Below are 18895 nucleotides of genomic sequence, written 5' to 3'. Positions count from 1 at the left end.
CAAAGTCCACAACTCTATACGACAAAATGGCATTAGACACAAACACAACACATGAGATCAATTTAACCCCCCTTTACAAGGTCCATCAACCCCCAAATTGGGCCAGTCGGTGCCAGTGGCGCCCAAAAAAAAAAGTGTTTGAATGTGACCCGATGTATCCGCCAATCCGCCATATCGGTAGCATTACTCTGCACGGCGGCAGTAGTGCAGTGCTGGTGGTGCGTTCACGGGAGCGCGCTTATGACTGGAACGTCACACTTCCACCTCGCCGCTGTAAAAGTGACTCAGACCTTCACATTACTACTAGCACCAAGGTAACGTTGGTATATCATTTTTAAAATTATGATTTATGATTAATTATAGCATTCGACAATACAATCTGAGGACGTAATGCTGTTCAATTTCCGGATTAGCACTTTTATTTCTTAAGATCTTATCATGTCATCTTCAGGTATTGGCATTATTTGGTTTAATTGTATTTTACGTGTACTACACTGCATAAAAAATGATTTTAAAAGCTTTTTAATGATCGCAGTCCTTCACTATCGATAAACAGGAAGCCTGTTTTTCCTATTTGGACGACCGTTTACCTTCATGTTCCTGAAGGCGCCATGACAATTTGAGGCTGTTTTACATTCGGATTGATATTATTAGAAAGGATCATTTTACAAACATAACACTGCCAGTTTTAGCCTATATGGCCGGATTATGCTAATAGGTCAATTACGATGCCTCAGATATAAGAATTATTTAGCACGACTTATTTAGTCTCCTGTTGTGTTTGTGTGTTTTTTTTTTAAATCAGTGAAAATGGCTGAAGACATTCAGACCAAACTTGAGAATTATCGCACTGCTCCATTTGATGCGAGATTCCCCAACCAGAACCAGACTAGAAACTGCTGGTCCAACTATCTGGGTAAGACGAGGTCAAGGTCACAATATTATGTTATTGAAAAAAAAATGCCTCATAAGTGCATATGAAAACAGAGATATCCATTTAAAGTTCAACTTTCTTTGCTCCCAAAACCAGGATTGAGGTCACGCAGTCTTTCACTGTATTATGATTAGTATTGTTATTCATCTATTAATAGATTACCATCGCTGCCAGAAGGCTCTGGATGCAAAGGGTGTGGACAACACCCCGTGCGACTGGTACCAGAGGGTTTACAAATCACTCTGCCCCATGTCCTGGGTAAATACCCCCCACTCTTTTACTGATTTATAGCAATCATCGGGGTAAAATTCTATGAAAAATAGCATCACATTTGTTATCGTTATCCAAAAATAAACTAGTGTTTCGTATAGAATACAAATAAAAGTGTGGACGTGATGCTAAACATGACTAAAAGTGTACATATACTGTAAAAGTCAGTTCTTCAAAGTCAAAAGTTTATAAAACACAAAGATGACAGTCTTTTAACAATGTGGGGAAAAGATAATCGGGAATCTAAAACCACACCCCAAACACCGTATCCTTGTTTAACTTTATGGGGAAAAAAGAAAAAGATCCCAGGAGAAGAAGTGTGGAGCTCCACAAGTCTGGTTCATCCCTCGGTTGCAATTTCCAGATCCTTGAATCCGCGGAAAGATACCAAAGACGCTTGACCCCAAAGGCCGTGCTAGCAGAGTCTAAGGAAATGGATGTCAAAAGATAAAATGTTCTTTCATAAGTGCAGCATTTAGCAAATAAAATAGTTTAAAGTCATCATAACGGTCCTAAAAGGGAAAAAGTTGAGTCTGATTTAGCTTCAGATGGTGAGTCTGTTCAAGTCATGTACAGCATGTAAACAAACGTCTGGTTTCAACTGGAATGGCAACAAACGGATGGAGAGGCAACTACGCCCCCTAGTGGATATAAAGCCAATGTGTACCAACGATGACAAATGACATATTGTAAATAGGTACTTTTTGAAAACCTTAAACGTTTTATTATGGTGTATTTTTATATTTAAAAAAACATCCGGCATTAGTAACCTTACATGTTTTAAGGTAATTTTTAATATAAAGAAAATATATTCATTAAAAATATCTTGAAACATTGTTAAGCTTTGTTTAAAAAGCTTAATGTTTTTGTTGACAATATTTTAACAATGTTAAACCTTACATCTTTTAAGGTACATTTTTAATATAAAAAAAATATATTAAAAATATTGTTAAGCTTTTGTTTAAAAAGCTTAATGTTTCAACATGTTTTAAGGTACATTTATTTATTTATTTTCTTTATATTAAAAATGTACCTTAACACATGTAAGGTTACAATTTTTTTAATTTTTTGTATTAAAAAGTTATTTAATATTTTTTAACATTTATAAAAATGTAAAATGTATAATTTAGCTTTTCAAAAAAAAGATTGAAGGTTAGTTTTAAAAATGATCAAATGCATTATTAAAAATGTTGCCATTTTAAAGTTATTTTTTATTGTTAAATAAGTTTAGAGTTTTTTTGTGTTGTGTTTCATGAGAAAAATGTAATTATTCTGCTACGAAATGTTTTCAGGATATTTGTTTTTATCGTTTTAAATAATAAGTTTTCATTTTTTATAATTTTTTTTTGGAAAACTGACATTTTTATAAAACATTCAACAGCATCGCTTAAATTCAATGTTGCATTTTCCATTCTAAAAATCAAACATACCCTTAAAATGTTAGCGGAATAAGTGAATACCTGACCATAACATGAAATGGTCAACCACCGCCATTTTATATTCATTGTAATACAAATGACTTTGTTTATTCACTGTACATGTGTATTCTTAGTGAAAATATAAAAAAAATTGACAGTACTAAATAATGTCTCTTAGGTCCAGAAATGGGACGAACAGAGAGAAGAGGGGACATTCCCTGGAAAAATCTGAATCGGAGGTGCAGTGTTCCGAAGCCACTTAAAAAGAGCGTGTAGCTCCATCACTACCACTGAATGCTCATTCCTCACAAGCGCCATTAAAGGACCCAACAGAGCCTATAATAAATATCTATCAAGTCTACCCTGGTCTGCTGTCCTTCATCATACGTGAAAACAATACGGACCATGCATGGTTTATAGATACACATTTTATTTTTCCATGTTCAAATAAGCCTAGATTTCATATACAGGTTTAGACAAGATTAGAAAAATAAATTTGATTTTTTTCCCCCTGTCCCTATCATGCTGATTAATGTTGTTAATATACTGAAAATACACTTGAAATACAGTACAAGGAGTGTAGAGGATGATTTATTTACTAAGTTTGTGGTGTTTTAAGAGAATGAATACAGCTAGTGAGAGTTTTTGTGCATGCAACGAGTAAATATTCCTTCAAATGTAGGGAGGGATGTCTGATAATTATCAGCATAAAAATGGCCGCCAATCATGAAAACCGATATTAAAAAATGTGTTCATTCCACTACGGGAGATATATGTCATGTGTCATAAGCCAATATCCGACATCCCTATTGAAATGTTTTGTAGTACATCAAAATGTGTCCGTCTGTGTAATCATGGAGGTCAACTTGAGGTCAAGTTTCTGCATATTAGAAGTCGCCTTTCTGGTGGGAAATCTTGTAAATTGCTGATGTTGCTAAACTTGAATAAAAAAAGGTCACTTGGAGTTAGAACGGCTAAGCTAAAGCTAGATTTTATTTATACTACAAAGCTACTTTAGCGGAGTCAAACACGTACTTTGAACGACAAGATAAAACATAAGCGCGTCCCTGCTTGTTCGTGTCTGCATAGCCTTGCATTTGGTTATCGGTGGATTCAATCAACATTATTATTATTATTATTAGAGTAGTTATGATATGGATGTATTTACACGCCACAGGCAGCAAATATGTGCAGCACGGTGTCAATTAGCAGTTTGAGATAAGTAAACAGGCACGGGTAATAAGGCTGGCGGAATGCAGCCTGACTGGTTTATTTTGCCTGGCACTCCGGGAGAGACTAAAAATGTACGCGGGAGTTCTCCAACCATAAAGTGGAATATAAGAATATTGGATGCGTGTGCAAAGCAAACCCGTTGTGATCGGTGCAAAAATGGTGTCCTCTTCAACGTGCGCGTCGCCGCGTTGGAGTCTTCGTTTAAGGGGGCGACATGTGACATCCGTCAGTACCGCCTCTGTCCGTGTTTGCCGACATCGGTCATGCAGGTTTTAGGCCGAAGAGCTTTTTAAAAAAAAAAAAAAAAAAGACAAAATATTTACAGTAGCTATATAGAGTAAATACAATTTTTTTACGGTGCTCACCTGGGTCTGCTGTCTGCTTCCTCTTGTTATGATGAACTATCTGGTTCTCGTTAGTCATCTTCACATCCTGGTCCTCCACGTAATTACTGCAACAGGACAAGAACAAGATCATGGAAGTATATCAACACTAGAAAGAAAACTGAGTAACTGTGCGAGGAGGAAATACTAATACATATTTTTGCAAACAAAAAGGGGAACCAGGTGGGTTACTACAATTAAAGGGGAACTCCACTTTTGGGGGGGGGGGGGGATTTTGCCCATCATTCACGGTCCTTATTTCTTTCCCTTTTGTGTGCATTATAACACGAGAAAACAAGTTAATATGAGCTAGCTAACAATGCTGTCATTGGGATACACATATTTCAACTATGAAGCCCTTTATGCTAGGTGCCCCAATAATAATAATATTAATAATAATATCAATATCACTGTTGCTTGGTTAATATACAAGTCAGTTATCTAAATGGAACACTTTTTTTGTGAGGGCTTTAGCGTGAAAATAAGCATTTCCCATGACGCTCGTTGCTAGCTAGCTCATAAAGCGGGACATAAATATGTGTTCATGCATGTTTCACATAAGGATTGGGAATAATGGGCAATATTCTCCCCCACAAAATAGAATTCCTCTCTAAAGGGCGACTGGGGGCTTGACATCGTCATTGCGAGGAGTGGCCACAAGGGGGAGCTGTTACTCACTGCTGGACGTGTCTGCTGCCATGGGGGCTGAAGTAGAGAAGAACACAGCCGGGTTCATACGACAAATGGTCTTCTTATTTTATGGTTTTCCACTCGCATTAAAGTCTTACTAATATTTGGGGCCATTATTTATTCACCTCATGCTAATTCTGCATTGTATAGTACACATACAGTATATACTTTTTACAGGTACTCATTTTAATACATGATACCAGCCAATAGGAGGTCAGTATCATGTCCATCTAGCCTAAATGAACCGCTTTGTATTGACTGGTCACTTTTTATCTTCCTGGATGGATGGATGGATGGATGGAATGTTCCTAGATGGATGGATGGCTGAAATGTTCCTAGATGGATGGATGGCTGAAATGTTCCTAGATGGATGGATGGCTGGAATGTTCCTAGATGGATGGATGGATGAAATGTTCCTAGATGGATGGATGGCTGAAATGTTCCTAGATGGATGGATGGATGGAATGTTCCTGGATGGATGGATGGATGGAATGTTCCTGGATGGATGGATGGATGGAATGTTCCTGGATGGATGGATGGAATGTTCCTGGATGGATGGATGAAATGTTCCTGGATGGATGGATGGATGGAATGTTCCTGGATGGATGGATGGATGAAATGTTCCTGGATAGATGGATGGATGGATGGATGGATGAAATGTTCCTGGATGGATGGATGAAATGTTCCTAGATGGATGGATGGCTGAAATGTTCCTAGATGGATGGATGGCTGAAATGTTCCTAGATGGATGGATGGCTGGAATGTTCCTAGATGGATGGATGGATGAAATGTTCCTAGATGGATGGATGGCTGAAATGTTCCTAGATGGATGGATGGATGGAATGTTCCTGGATGGATGGATGAAATGTTCCTGGATGGATGGATGGATGGAATGTTCCTGGATGGATGGATGGATGGATGGAATGTTCCTGGATGGATGGATGGATGGAATGTTCCTGGATGGATGGATGGATGGAATGTTCCTGGATAGATGGATGGATGAAATGTTCCTGGATAGATGGATGGATGGATGGATGGATGAAATGTTCCTGGATGGATGGATGAAATGTTCCTGGATGGATGGATGAAATGTTCCTAGATGGATGGATGAAATGTTCCTAGATGGATGGATGGATGGAATGTTCCTAGATGGATGGATGGATGGAATGTTCCTGGATGGATGGATGGATGAAATGTTCCTGGATAGATGGATGGATGAAATGTTCCTGGATAGATGGATGGATGAAATGTTCCTGGATAGATGGATGGATGAAATGTTCCTGGATAGATGGATGGATGAAATGTTCCTGGATAGATGGATGGATGAAATGTTCCTGGATAGATGGATGGATGAAATGTTCCTGGATGGATGGATGGATTGATGAAATGTTCCTGGATGGATGTTCCTAGATGGATGAAATGTTCCTAGATGGATGGATGGATCAAATGTTCCTAGATGGATGGATGAAATGTTCCTAGATGGATGGATGGATGGATGGAATGTTCCTAGATGGATGGATGGATGGATGGAATGTTCCTAGATGGATGGATGGATGGATGGAATGTTCCTAGATGGATGGATGGATGGATGGAATGTTCCTAGATGGATGGATGGAATGTTCCTAGATGGATGGATGGAATGTTCCTAGCTAGCTAGATGTCTAGATAGCTAGCTCGCTACTTTCTTCATCTCCAAGAGACATTCCCAAACTCCACCTAACGCTGTGGCCTACGATGCAGGCTTACCTGATGACGGTGTTCCTCTCGCGGTGTGCAATGTAAGCGTTGTCGGTGAAGAGGATGGTGTGGTACGGCACCATGACGTCGCACGTGGGCAGAATGCCGTGGCTCACGTGGCTGACGCTGTCCAAGATGCCGTTGTACACCAGGAGGTCGTCCACTAGCAGCTAGGAACACAGACATACTGTACAGTAAGTACAGGAAGCTTTGTTGCCTTACAAAAAAAAAAAGAAGCTCACCCCAAATTCTTTAACCCCCCTCTGTGGGGTTTTGGAGTAGTTCCACAGTTTAATCATGGACACGGTCACCGGTTGGTCAAAGATGACATACACGCGGTTCACCTGGATACAAACAGCAGCTTGAAAGAAGAGAAATGACAACAAACATCTCCTCTCCATCGTCACATCCTCACCAGCCCAGGCAGCACAGGAGCCAACCAGGTGTGTCGGCCATCTTGTGCGCTGTTGATGCCGTCGATTAATTTATCTGGAGTCCTCACGTCGCCGCTCACGTTGTCCAGCACATTGACGCTATCTGGGAAGGCTGCAATGTCTGGCACACGTTGAGGAACCACTATGTCATGGAGATGCATTCAAACGGATTATCTGGAGTCGGTTTGGAAGACGACGCTGTTTCGAGGGCAGGGATCGAAAACGTTGTCTTAAAAGATGACGATGCCTCTCATAGTTAATGAGAGACGGATGGATGGATGGAATGTTCCTGGATAGATGGATGGACCCAAAAAAAAAAAGATACTGTTGTCACTGAGGTTGATCTTCTCATGGTTCTGGTTGTAGAACTCCACCCCATTGAGGCCGATGTAGTAAGGGTCCCCCCAGGTGGTTAACAGCTGCAGCTGAAAGATGACTGGCAGGTCAATTAAGGAAAACTAAACTGGATTTTTAATGCTTCATTTTATACGGGTTGTGTCTCCTGAAAAGGATACAACCGCAAGGCATGATGGGAGCTTCATAATCCATGCTGGCTCGTTCTGCTCTCTTAGCGCTTCGTCTGAAGTGGACACAATGTGTGTGTGTGTGGGAATTGAACCGGTTTCTCTTATTAATAAAGAACACAAATATCGGAAATAGCGTGTAGGTACCTGTTGGGGTACTCTTCGGCGTTCTTGCCGTCTGGGGGCGTCTGGATGTAGTCCACGAAGAGGATCTCTTGAGCAAAGTCAAAGTGACAGTTACCTGGTCCCTTCCTGATCAGGAAGCCCTCCACCGGGGAGATGGCCACATCATCCATGATCAGATGGACCACTTTCACCTGAGCGGAAACAGTATTATTATCCAAATAAAACAAAAATACAGCCGCCAATGTCCCTGATGGAGAAACACCTTTGCTGTTATTGTCTTACCCCTCGATACGAGTCCTCGGGGGACTTGTTATAGTTCCAAATGCGGAGCCCGGCGATGGTTTGGGGATGCGGAAAAGTGATGGTCATGGTGTGGGACTCTCCGTAGGAGAAAGGGATCAGCCACATGTGATGGTCATCGGTGGTGATGTTGTGGCCGTCTATCATCCTGGGAAGTGATGGTAATGGTAATGGTTTCATTTCATTTGAACATGCATCAGATTACAATTGAATGCATCACATAATCAGTTCCCAGTTCCACATGTCCAAAAGGAGTAGGAAGAAGCAAAGCTCATTAAATCCTACCCCTCCATCTGGTACTTTTACAATCAGAAACTGTTACATTTGTTCACTTCCTGCTTTCATCATATAGTTTAAGTTTTTTTTATAGTGATATATATAGCACATCATGACTGGTTCAAGACTCTTCATCCTTGTATTTAGTAAACATCAACTGCTTGTATTGTTTCTTGAATTGGCTCATCGTTGTGCATTGTTTGATTCCCTTACTCAATCCATTCCATAGTTTGAGTCCACATACTGAAATGCTATGGCTAGCATAACGTAGTCCTAGCATAGAAGTGTTTCAAATGTACTTCTTCCCTGAGATCATATTTCTCCAATGACGTGCTTTTATAGTTATTAGCTCATATTTCTACACAATAAGTAAGATATGGTAGAACCAGAGAGCAATAAAGAGTGTGGAGTGATTTCTGATTTCTGGCCACCTTATGTTGTATATAAGTGTATATAAGCATCAAGCGTTGAATCGAATATAAGACGACCCCTCTTTTTCAAAATCCGGACAAAACCTCCCCCCACTAACTATCAATAAATGACTCGCTTGGGGGAAAACCGTTTCATGAATATGTCAGACATACTTATCAAGGGTACGCAAGTCATGGCTGTATTCAGGCAGGTCGTTGAGGTCCCTGGGTGAGGCGGCCATGATACTGAGGTCCAAAGGTAAACCCTCTCCATCCTTTCCCACCACCTCCAGTCCTGTAATACCCATGTAGTGAGAGTCGCCCCACGTTGACGTGAACTCCAGGCGAAGGCCTGGTGGCGTTGAGCAGAGGGAAATATTTCAGTGGTTGCAATGTGTTGACGCTGAAAAGAAGACAAAAGATATTTTTGCTCACACTTTCCAGTGTACATCCCAGGAATCTGCTCCGTGTTCTCAGACTGACTCACGGTGGCGTTGAGATGAAGTTTCAGCTGAAAGAAACCACAATAATAAACATATTGCTCGAAGTCCAAAGTGAAATAACGTCTCCACGGTACACCGCGGTAAATGTGGCAACCAGCTTTGGGTGAGGCGCATCACCGCACCTAGCATGTTTGTATGTAGCCCGTTGCTACGGACATGATTAGGCAGCCGGATCGGCCCGATCTCCTAGGGGAAGCCAATATCGGATCTTGGAACACATGATCCCAACTAGTGAGGCCAGGGTACTTACGGCAAGGTCCTCCTCTCTAAAGCCAGCCTGTGTGAAAGGTCTTTCTTCTCCTTCTCCATCTGCAGTGCGCGGTCTCTGCAGCTCCTCCTCGTACACTGGATTTTTCAAGCCTTCGTTTTCACTGAGGAAGGTTTCATCAAAACGGGACATTGCCTCCAGGATCTCGTCATCAGTCGTGAATAAAATAGTGTCTCCGAACTGATCCAATCCTGCATTCAGAAAAGTGTGGATTGGGAATCAAACAAAAGCAAGAAACCTGTAGTAGATTTCCTCCATACCTCCAGAGAGCGTCCCAGAAGCTTTCGCGATCTCGCCCCTGAAGATGCATCGCCCATCCAGCAGCATCTCCACCTCCTTCACCCCTCGGAAAGAGTGGATGCGCGACTTGTTGTAGTTCCACACACGGATCATGGCAACCTGGTAGGAATGTCCAAAGTCCAGGAAGAGCACGTGGCTACGTCCAGGTGTGAACGGGGCCAGCCAGAGGTGCATGTCGTCCTGCGTGCGATTGACGCCGTCGATCAAGTTGGTGACCACGCGGGGGTCCTTGCCGTAAGCCGGGAGTACGTTGATGTCTGGGGGGTCGGCGGTGATGTGGGCAGGCTGGAGGGGCTCTCCGCTGGAGCTGAAAACCTCCAGGCCGTTGAGGCCAACATAGTGGCGGTCCCCCCAGGTGGACACGATGTTAATGACCAATTGTTGGCCTTTGGGAAGCACGGGGATCTCAAACTCTTCCTCTGCCTCCATAAAGGAATCTCCGTCCGGGACCTCACATGGGAGTTCCCGGGCAGCCGAGGAGGAGGAAGCTGGGCGCGCAGAGGCGGTGGAGGAGCTGATGGGGTCCGCAGAGGGGCTGCGGTTGTGTTGCTGCTGGAAGTCATCAAAGATGTCTCCCTCGAAGCCCATGTTGGAGATGCGACCACGCTGGCACTGGTTGAACTTGGTGAGGGAGTCCCAGGACTCCATGAGGCTGTCATCCTGGTGGCTGTGCAGAAGGGGCCTCGGGGTGCGCTGCCTCCTGCTGGTGCTGATTGCCGCCTCTGCAGAGAACAAAACAAAATAAGGTCATCCATCATGGCCGGCCTATAAGTGTCGAGCTAATTGGTACGCAAATGTGACAAAGTGCTCATGAACCTGTGTTTGACACAACAGCAGCTTTTATGTGTTGCTCCTCCATCGGCCTGTTGCTTCGCAAAGAGCTCCTTCGCCCGCTGAAGGGCCGCTCCTGCTTTGGCTCTCCGAGCTCCTCCAGCAGGTCGCAACTCGTGTCCAAAGAATCCGCCTTCCACTGAGCTCCGTTTGCCGCCCTCTCCGCTCCCCTGCACACCCGGCCTGGGTTGCAAGCCAACTCCGGGAGCAATGACGAGGACGAAGACGATGGAGATTTGGGTTCTGCGGGTTGCTGAGGCACCAGCCATCGTGGCTTTTCTCTGCTGGCCTCGCAGCCCTCGGGAGCAGCTCTCTTCAACGGCTGCAGCCACTGCGGGGTCATTCGAGAGGACGACGGCTGCATGGTGACCGTCTGCGCCACGGGGGCCGAGTGGTCGGTCTGCTGCCTGTGAGGGGGGCGCTCCTCTGAGGCGAAGAGATCAAAAGAGTTCCTTTGTGCGGAGGAGCGCCGACTAGAAATGGGCGGAAGAGGCATGTGCGGACCTTCCTGCGTGTCCATCATCGCTGGGTTTGATGCATCAGATGTCGGCAGGGCTGAAATGTGGTGCTGGTGCGTGCTGCTGCCTTCATCATCATCATCATCGTCGTCATGCCGCTGGGGGGTGGCCCCACGTAGATTGTGTCCTGAAGATGAAGGGCTGGAAAACAAAGAGTCTGAAGCCTGGAAATCCTGGAGCTCAATTGTGGTGCTGTAGTCAAAGACTTGGTTGCCGCAGCCCCTCTCCAATTCGCCCTCAAAGACCAGCGTGCTGTTCAGGTACAGTTTTATATGACGTGCACCGATGTCGAGTTCCTGAAAGAAAAAAAAAAAACTACTTTGAGTTGCAATAATAACTCATTCTATTTATAACGCACTTTGCATAGAGCTCAAAGACGGGTTGGAACCAAATCATATCAAAGATTAGTTGCCTTTTCAGGTTTCCAAACGTCCACTTCAACGTTATAAAGAAAGATATTTTTAAAAGAATGAATTACCGCCAGCTAACTGGCTTTGTGACATCAGTAGCGCAAAACAACACACACACTACACAAATGTCCATCTCATGTACCGTTTGTTTGAGACCACGCCATACATTTAGAATCATTTGTTCCCCAGGGTAGTTAGCACTAAGTAGCCCTTGCGGGTAACAAGACATGATTACAACCTAAACCCGCCTGATCCTCCTGGCGAAGAACCAACGACCAACTCAAACCTAGAATTTCCCCCACTCGCATCTCCTTACCTGACGGGGTCAAGCAACTCACTCAGAATCAGCCACACTTTAAGAAAATGATTATGGTGGACTAAAAGAAAAAAGCAAAAACAATACCTATCGGGCAGTAGCACTTAATGAACAGCCGCGAGGATGAAAGACAAGCCCACGTTTCCTCTTACGCTAATCTTCCGGGCTAATCTCCCACTGCTCCACATTTAGACAGACTGAGTGGCAGCACAGCCAGCGATTAAAAGGGAACTGCACCCCTTGACGTAACCACACAAAAAAGGTCACCCCCACATTATCTTAAAGACAACACACGAGCACGAAGCAGAGCCGGAAAATGAAAGAAAACACAACTGATGTGAAGTGACAGGGAAGGCAAAGCTACTGACGTTGAGGCTTCTGTTGTAGTTCCAGATTTTGATGCGAGATACTCCAAAATCTGCCGAGCGCTCCATGTTACGGATGATGAAGTAGAGCTGGACGGGAGGGTGGAAGGGACACGTCCACATGTGGCGCTCCTTTGTCGTCTGCAAACCCACAAGTAAAATCATCAGGTAGTACTGCATGTAGTTTTGTCACTGGATAGTGCCATTCCACGTTACTGAATAAATGTATTCAAATGGTTAAACTCATTATGATGCAGCACAGTTCTTACATACCACCATAATATGTAATACATATTATTAAGTGACTATATTAACTGAATCATCATAGCTTGTGAAAGTGCACCCAAGTCATTTTCATTCATTCATTCATTCATTTTCTATGAATGAAATCAGCCTATCCCGGCTGTCTTGGGGCGAGAGGCGGGGTACACCCTGGACTGGTGGCCAGCCAATCACAGGGCACATATAGACAAACAACCATTCACACTCACATTCATACCTATGGACAATTTGGAGTGGCCAATTAGCCTCGCATGTTTTTGGAATGTGGGAGGAAACCGGAGTACCCGGAGAAAACCCACGCATGCACGGGGAGAACATGCAAACCACTCAACCGCGCTAACCACTCAACCGCCGTGCAGCCAAGTCATTTTCAACGTATAATAAAATAATCATAATCAGAAACTGAAGTTCTCGATAAATAGAATGTGTGACAAGACCAGACCTACCTTCGCCTTGCCATTGATGAGTGCCGCCAGATTGCCAGGATAGTCTGCGTTCCTGATGTCGAGGTCATGAGGCGACACGTACAGCTTCTTGTTGGCGGGGCCGAAAAACTGCAACTCAGTCAGACCGACCTGCAGTTTGTGGCCCCAGTTGGACAGAATCTCCATGGTGATGTACAGAGCAGGGGTGACCTCCTGGGAGCGCCTCGGCTGCCATAATGACGACGGAAAGTTCTCGAGGACTGTTGAGTCAAGGAACGCTGACCCGGGGGTGCCTTACTTACCGGCGTTTTGCTGCGGTCTGTTTTGAAACCCTGAGGAACGTTGAAGGAGGGTGCAGCTTCCAGCTCCTCCAAGGCTTTGAGCAGTTTGTGCTGCTCCCTGAAATGTGACATGACGCACATCAACGTGCTGCGGAGAGCGCGGTGGAATTGCTTTTTTTGCGTCTCGGTCTCGGTCATGTTCATGTCATCAAACCTGGAGCCCATGAGGTTGATTCTCTGCATGGCCAGAGTGACACTGCCATCCTCTCGGTTGTTGCTGTTGCGCTGCACTAAGCCGTTCATCATCTGGTGCCCTCTGCCCTGGATCAAGCGAAGCAGAATGGAAAAAAGTCAGACGCACACAAAAAAAAAAAAAAAGCTTTTGGGATAAGGTTTAGTACCGAGCCAAATCTGTGACTAGATTAAAAGCATACAGTGAAAGTGGGAATGAGGTCATAATGGAGGAAGGCGGGGGGGGGGTGTTATGCACACCATGTTGTGAGGGAAGAGCTCAGGACTTTTGTTTTCTCTCTGGATGGCTTGGACCTCATCAGGGTTTTCCTCCTCGGTGTAAGCCCTCCTGGCTGCTGACGGAGGCCTCTCCCTCTCCGCCTGACCTGTAGGTCCTCAAAAGCACACATGTGATCTTGATATCGAACCTGTAGTATGCAGAAACGTGTTTTTAAATGTTGCTAAAATACTTACCTGTACTCTCCCAGCTGGAAGGCGGTCTATCCAAGGTTTTGCTCTTCACCAACATTGGCTTACAGGGTACGAATGAGTCACTCTTTTCCTTCCTCTTTGCAGACAATGAACGCTCAAGCTTACGACCTAGATATAATGGGGGGAGGATAAAAAAATAAGCATATAAGTATATACTAGAGATGTCTCCATCAGGGTTTTTTTGTAATGGTAATGGTTTTACTTCATTTGAACATGCTTCAGATTACAATTGAGTGCATCCCATAATCAGTTCCCAAAAGGAGTAGGAAGAAGCAAAGCTTATTAAATCCTACCCCTCCATCTGGTACTTTTACAATCAGTAACTGTTACATTTGTTCACTTCCTGCTTTCCTATTATAGTTTTTTTTTTGTCACGTACTGAAATATGAGGTGATATGACCGTACATGTTTTTTTTATTTTTATTTTTTATTTTTGTCACATACCGAAGTTCGAGGTGATATGACCATACATGTTTTTTTAATTTGTAATTTTATTTTTGTCCCGTACCGAAGTACTCGGTGATATGAGCATCCAATGCCATAATGGGTACCATAGTGCGTGTCAATATAGTGATATATATAGCACATCATGACTGGTTCAAGACTCTTCATCCTTGTATTTAGCAAACATCAACTGCTTGTATTGTTTCTTGAATTGGCTCATCGTTGTGCATTGTTTGATTTCCTTACTCAATCCATTCCTTCCATAGTGGCACCCACCTTTAGGTGCAGGTCCAAAGTCAAGCACAATCAGGTCCGCTGGCTCTAAATGGCTATGGGAAGTGCTGGGCCGTGCGTCAGAGGAAGACTTGGAGGATGACACGGGAAGTCCCAGTTCGTCTAGACTTTCCGTGCTCTCCTCCCGCTCAATTTGCTCCTCCACCCACTCTTCGTCTGACTCCTCCCCTGCCGAGCCGCGGCTGCTGCGCCTCATGCTGTTTTCCAAGCTGCGTCTTAAAACCTTGTTTAGAAAGAGAAAGGTCGGCGTAAACTGTCAATCAAGCAGGTGCACACACCCATATGCAAACCATCAACGTACATTATGGAATTGTCCTCGTTCATCCCCCCCCCCACACACCTTTACTTCCTCAAGGTTGAGAAGAACCTTCTCGTTGTGTTCCTGATTTGCTTGTCCTCCTTGGCTCTCGGGCCTGGAACCGAGGCAGCGCAAATGATGCTTACAGGTGTCCCTCGGCGAGCAGGGAGTCCGAGGCGAGCGTGGGCCGGAGCTCTGTGTGATGGGAAGGGGGGCAAACGGCAGAGATGGAGAGATGCTAAATAGTACAGACAGCTGCAGCTGACACACACACACAGCCCCTCCCCTTAATAGAAAACACCCCCACACATAAGCTGGGTTCTTTGTGCACTCTACCTCCATGTCTATGCTCTCGTAGGGCTCAAAATCATCAGAGTAACGTTTTTCTGGGCATATCTTCAAACTCTGTCCATCCTCTGTTCGGATTCTGACAGAATCCTGCATGAAACATTAAAAAAAAAAAAAAATTTCCAGCTGAAGGATGGAAAGTGCCAATAAAGGTATGTACCTGCACCCATTCTTTCCTCTGGACCTTTCCTGGGGCTGTGTGGCTCCTCTGCTTGTGGCCGTCCTCCAAATGACTATCTTCACTTAGCTGGTAGGCGCTTTGAGAGACATCTGCTGATGAGTCACAGCACAAAAAGGAACATGGAGAGAGTGTGCCGTGCGGCGTTTGCTTGTGCACAGATGGAACACGCAATTATGCATGCAGATGGTCCACGGCACATAAGAGGAGGGACAGACACAACCTGCTGCAAGCTATAAACTGTCACTATCATTTATTCAGCAAGGACTGGGCATGGGAATCGTGGCGTGCCAAGTACGGTCTCATGAGTTGTGGCTATTAACAAGCGCTCCGTATGGTGGGGGCCAAAGAGGCAAAAATACGGCGGGTTCATGAGCAAACGTAATTACAGTGTAACACGATGACGATGGGCAAATTGTTTGAAGAATACATTTTTTATTCATTCATTCATTTTCTACCGCTTTTTCCTCACGAGGCTCGCAGGGGGGTGCTGGAGCCTATCCCAGCTGTCTTCGGGCGAGAGGCGGTGTACACCCTGGACTGGTGGCCAGCCAATCACAGGGCACATATAGACAAACAACCATTCACACTCACATTCATACCTATGGACAATTTGGAGTCGCTAATTAACCTAGCGTGTTTTTGGGATGTGGGAGGAAACCGGAAAACCCACGCATGCATGGAGAGAACATGCAAACTCCACACAGAGACGGCCGAGGGTGGAATTGAACCCTCCTAGCTGTGAGGTCTGCGCGCTAACCGCTCGGACACCGTGCCGTACATTTTTTTTTTTATCATAAAATTAATTCATATTTCCCTCAATGATCCGCAGTAATCCAGTGCCGGCAGCACTCATGCAGCCCCAGACCGTGACACTATTGGAACCCATAATGGCCGTGTGTTGACTCTTTTTCAGTGCATAGTAAATCAATACTGCTACACAAGCTGTGCACAGACTACTTTAAATAGATCCAACAACAACAACAACGCGAGATGCATTCAGGGACACTGCAATCATCACCAAAAACGGCTTACCAATGTGTCTATATGCGGGTGTAAATAAACATAAATAGGATATTCTTATCACTCACTCTTATGGGGGGAAATGTGTGGCACAAAATACACTTGGGAAATTAGCACTTAGGAAATACACACAGGAATTGTGTTCAAGATCCCCCTGTAAATGACGGTGGCTGTGAGGAAGTGTGGATGAGCGTGTTGGGTATGGTGGACACAGGGATCCGACCATTTCTGAGCCTGGTTACATCATAATAGCAAATTGGATGAATAAATTTACTCCCAGTTTCTGGCCTGTGTTTACGGGTCACTTAAGGTCCAGTATGTGCTCACCTGCTGTACGTGCGGTCCTCCAAACAGGCGTGGCGCTGGCAGGCTTGTTGTGCTTGGAGCTCTTGCGTGGCCTCGTGCAAGATTCCGCATTGGCGCCATTAAAATAAAGAGAAAAGCCTTGCTCAAGCCTTTCCAGCTCTATCTCTCTGGGGCCTTTGGCTTTGAGGCGGCTCAGGATCCTGTGGACCAAAAACAACTTAGAAGCGTAACCTCAGAAGAATTTGTCTGTGACATATAATCCATGTGTTGCCCCAAGAGCTTCACCTGTTCTTGTGCTGGAGAGTGATTAAATATTCATCCACAATGTCATCCGCAACGGGCTTCTTTCCTTGGTACGCTTTCCTCACCTTCAAGTGCACAAAAACAATTCAAAAAAGGAGGTCAGGAATGCCTATGTCATCAAAAGAATCAATATTAAATATGAGTGTCATGAGACATTCAGATCACGAGACAAGATTGGGTCAAAGTGCTTTTCATGATAATATATTGCAATCTACTAATTTCTACTACGTTGCTCAAGTGTGTATGCTAGAAGAGTGCATAAAGACCTTGTGACAATATTAAAATGAACTACAAATTTAAAAATATGTGCCAGCAACATCAGAAATGCATGGATTACCATCACTTACAGCAACTAAGCACTTAGATTACGTGGAAGGCGCATCATTGGTATTGGTATCATGCAACATCAGCAGGAAGAAAGATGAAAACCCCCAGCATCCCCTACTTGAAAATGACCAGAGGCCAGCTAGGCTACAGCATCTGTCAAAGAGCATGGGGAGGGGAGGGGGGGGAGCAGAAAACAAGCAGCACAGAGGAACACAGAACAGTCGTTATAAGAGCTGAAATACAAGTCAAGAGATAAAAGGGGACAGTAAAGAGATTCCTTCGTGACGTGCAGAGTAAAAAAGAGCAGCAAACTGTGAATTGAACCGAGATGAGTCGACACGCCAAGCAAACGTGGCCTACCTCGTTATTGTCCATCATGCGCCGTCCACATCACCTTTGTGGTGCGTTTCTGTACCCTCGGAAAAAGCACCTGCAGCGCCTTCTTGACCTGGGAGATCCGTCCAGGAATCAAGAGGGCTGCATCCACCATGTATAAAGAGTCATGGAAAGCTGTAGGAAGACACATTGATTGAGTATTGCAGCTAACATGGTCCCCGGTGTTTTTGTGTTAATTAGCATTTAAGATTAATTGTCTTGTTATGTTGTTGTGTCTCGATACAGTACAGTTGCTTTGTTACATGTGACGTGCGTTCCTACATAATGAAAACGGATGACAAACTAACCCTTTTCCGTTTCAGTGCCTCGAAGGCGCTGCCTGTTTGCTTCCAGGTTGTTTTCCTACAGGCATCCATCTTGGTCGAGCATTCTTCCAGAACTAAAGCATGGCTTTTATGAGGTTATGAATACACGCTTCGGATGGACACAGATAACGCCACAAGGTTACCTATCACAATAGGCAGCAACGGAACACAAATATCCACAACATAGTATTTAAATATAATAAGATATACCTGAAAACATGTGTTTGAAATATAATATTCAATGACGTTAGCCTAAAATTGAGAAACAGGGTTACATTAGACTTGTTGTTGTTGTAGCATAACATAGGCTCACGAATACATGACAGTACATAGCTTTTAGGGATCAACATTTACCACACACAAATAATACAGTTATATTATTTACCAAAAAAACGGTAACCAGCACAGACAACATAGTTAGCATATGCTAATAACGTAATGCTAGCCAAGGAGAGCCCACCTTTAATGTTTTAACGACAAACCCGAATGGGAAACAACTATAATGTAAATCCCAGCATCTAGTTAGATATATATTACAAGAAAAGCTTACCTTTTGGTGACTGTTTTGTTAGCAGTTACTTAAAAATGAACGCCTGTGTTCCTCATGTGTCCAGTGTTGTGATGGGTTACCAGTGTCGCGCTCCACCAATCAGAGGAGCCACAGGCGTCTAGAACACGCCCCCTTATCACCCTGCAACCCAAACGCTTTAAAAGCC

At 44.2% G+C, this 18895-nt stretch overlaps 2 protein-coding genes across 7 annotated transcripts; one reads left to right on the top strand and one right to left on the bottom strand.

Annotated features, from left to right (window-relative positions):
- The first annotated feature begins 154 nt into the window (after positions 1-154).
- On the top strand, positions 155-2995 carry cox6b1 (cytochrome c oxidase subunit 6B1). Its single transcript, XM_058061675.2, has 4 exons — positions 155-314; positions 806-916; positions 1092-1192; positions 2801-2995. Exons 2-4 carry the CDS (start codon positions 811-813, stop codon positions 2852-2854), a joined length of 261 nt encoding a protein of 86 aa, XP_057917658.1. The 5' UTR covers positions 155-314; positions 806-810; the 3' UTR covers positions 2855-2995.
- katnip (katanin interacting protein) lies at positions 2705-18848 on the bottom strand. Of its 6 annotated transcripts, XM_058061665.2 has the most exons (31): positions 18730-18827; positions 18390-18431; positions 18162-18288; positions 17839-17988; positions 17134-17216; positions 16870-17048; positions 15502-15614; positions 15330-15431; positions 15036-15188; positions 14678-14918; positions 13940-14065; positions 13727-13860; positions 13449-13555; positions 13256-13352; positions 12975-13181; positions 12250-12387; positions 10623-11451; positions 9767-10528; positions 9489-9697; positions 9171-9246; positions 8910-9087; positions 8032-8197; positions 7771-7940; positions 7615-7679; positions 7425-7535; positions 7081-7220; positions 6908-7009; positions 6675-6835; positions 4917-4943; positions 4221-4306; positions 2705-4140 (listed from the first exon to the last, which is right to left on the bottom strand). In XM_058061665.2, exons 4-31 carry the CDS (start codon positions 17854-17856, stop codon positions 4082-4084), a joined length of 4839 nt encoding a protein of 1612 aa, XP_057917648.2. In that variant the 5' UTR covers positions 17857-17988; positions 18162-18288; positions 18390-18431; positions 18730-18827; the 3' UTR covers positions 2705-4081. The 6 variants fall into 6 exon arrangements, with proteins under 6 accessions (XP_057917648.2, XP_057917647.2, XP_057917653.2 ...); XM_058061664.2 differs by lacking the exon at positions 18390-18431 and having other exon boundaries at positions 18162-18322; positions 18730-18848; XM_058061670.2 differs by lacking the exon at positions 18390-18431 and having other exon boundaries at positions 15502-15611; positions 18162-18322; positions 18730-18848.
- Between the last annotated feature and the right edge of the window lie 47 nt (positions 18849-18895).

The sequence above is a fragment of the Doryrhamphus excisus genome, linkage group LG2 (genome assembly GCF_037039965.1).
Source record: "Doryrhamphus excisus strain RoL-2023G ecotype Guam linkage group LG2, RoL_Dexc_Guam_v1.1, whole genome shotgun sequence".
NCBI lineage: Eukaryota > Metazoa > Chordata > Actinopteri > Syngnathiformes > Syngnathidae > Doryrhamphus > Doryrhamphus excisus.
The sequence above is the reverse complement of the archived record's forward strand: the minus strand, read 5'-3'. Positions and strand labels throughout refer to the sequence as shown.

What these genes read in the sequence shown, in the direction of transcription:
- cox6b1 (XM_058061675.2), top strand. Translation starts at nt 811, where the DNA reads ATGGCTGAAGACATTCAGACCAAACTTGAGAATTATCGCACTGCTCCA. An exon ending in CTGCTGGTCCAACTATCTGG is followed by an intron (nt 917 to 1,091) that starts GTAAGACGAGGT and finishes ATCTATTAATAG; the next exon opens with ATTACCATCGCTGCCAGAAG. An exon ending in CACTCTGCCCCATGTCCTGG is followed by an intron (nt 1,193 to 2,800) that starts GTAAATACCCCC and finishes AATGTCTCTTAG; the next exon opens with GTCCAGAAATGGGACGAACA.
- katnip (XM_058061664.2), bottom strand. An exon ending in ACTCTCCAGCACAAGAACAG is followed by an intron (nt 17,049 to 17,133) that starts GTGAAGCTCTTG and finishes TTTGGTCCACAG; the next exon opens with GATCCTGAGCCGCCTCAAAG. An exon ending in CCGAGGACTCGTATCGAGGG is followed by an intron (nt 7,941 to 8,031) that starts GTAAGACAATAA and finishes GTTTCCGCTCAG; the next exon opens with GTGAAAGTGGTCCATCTGAT.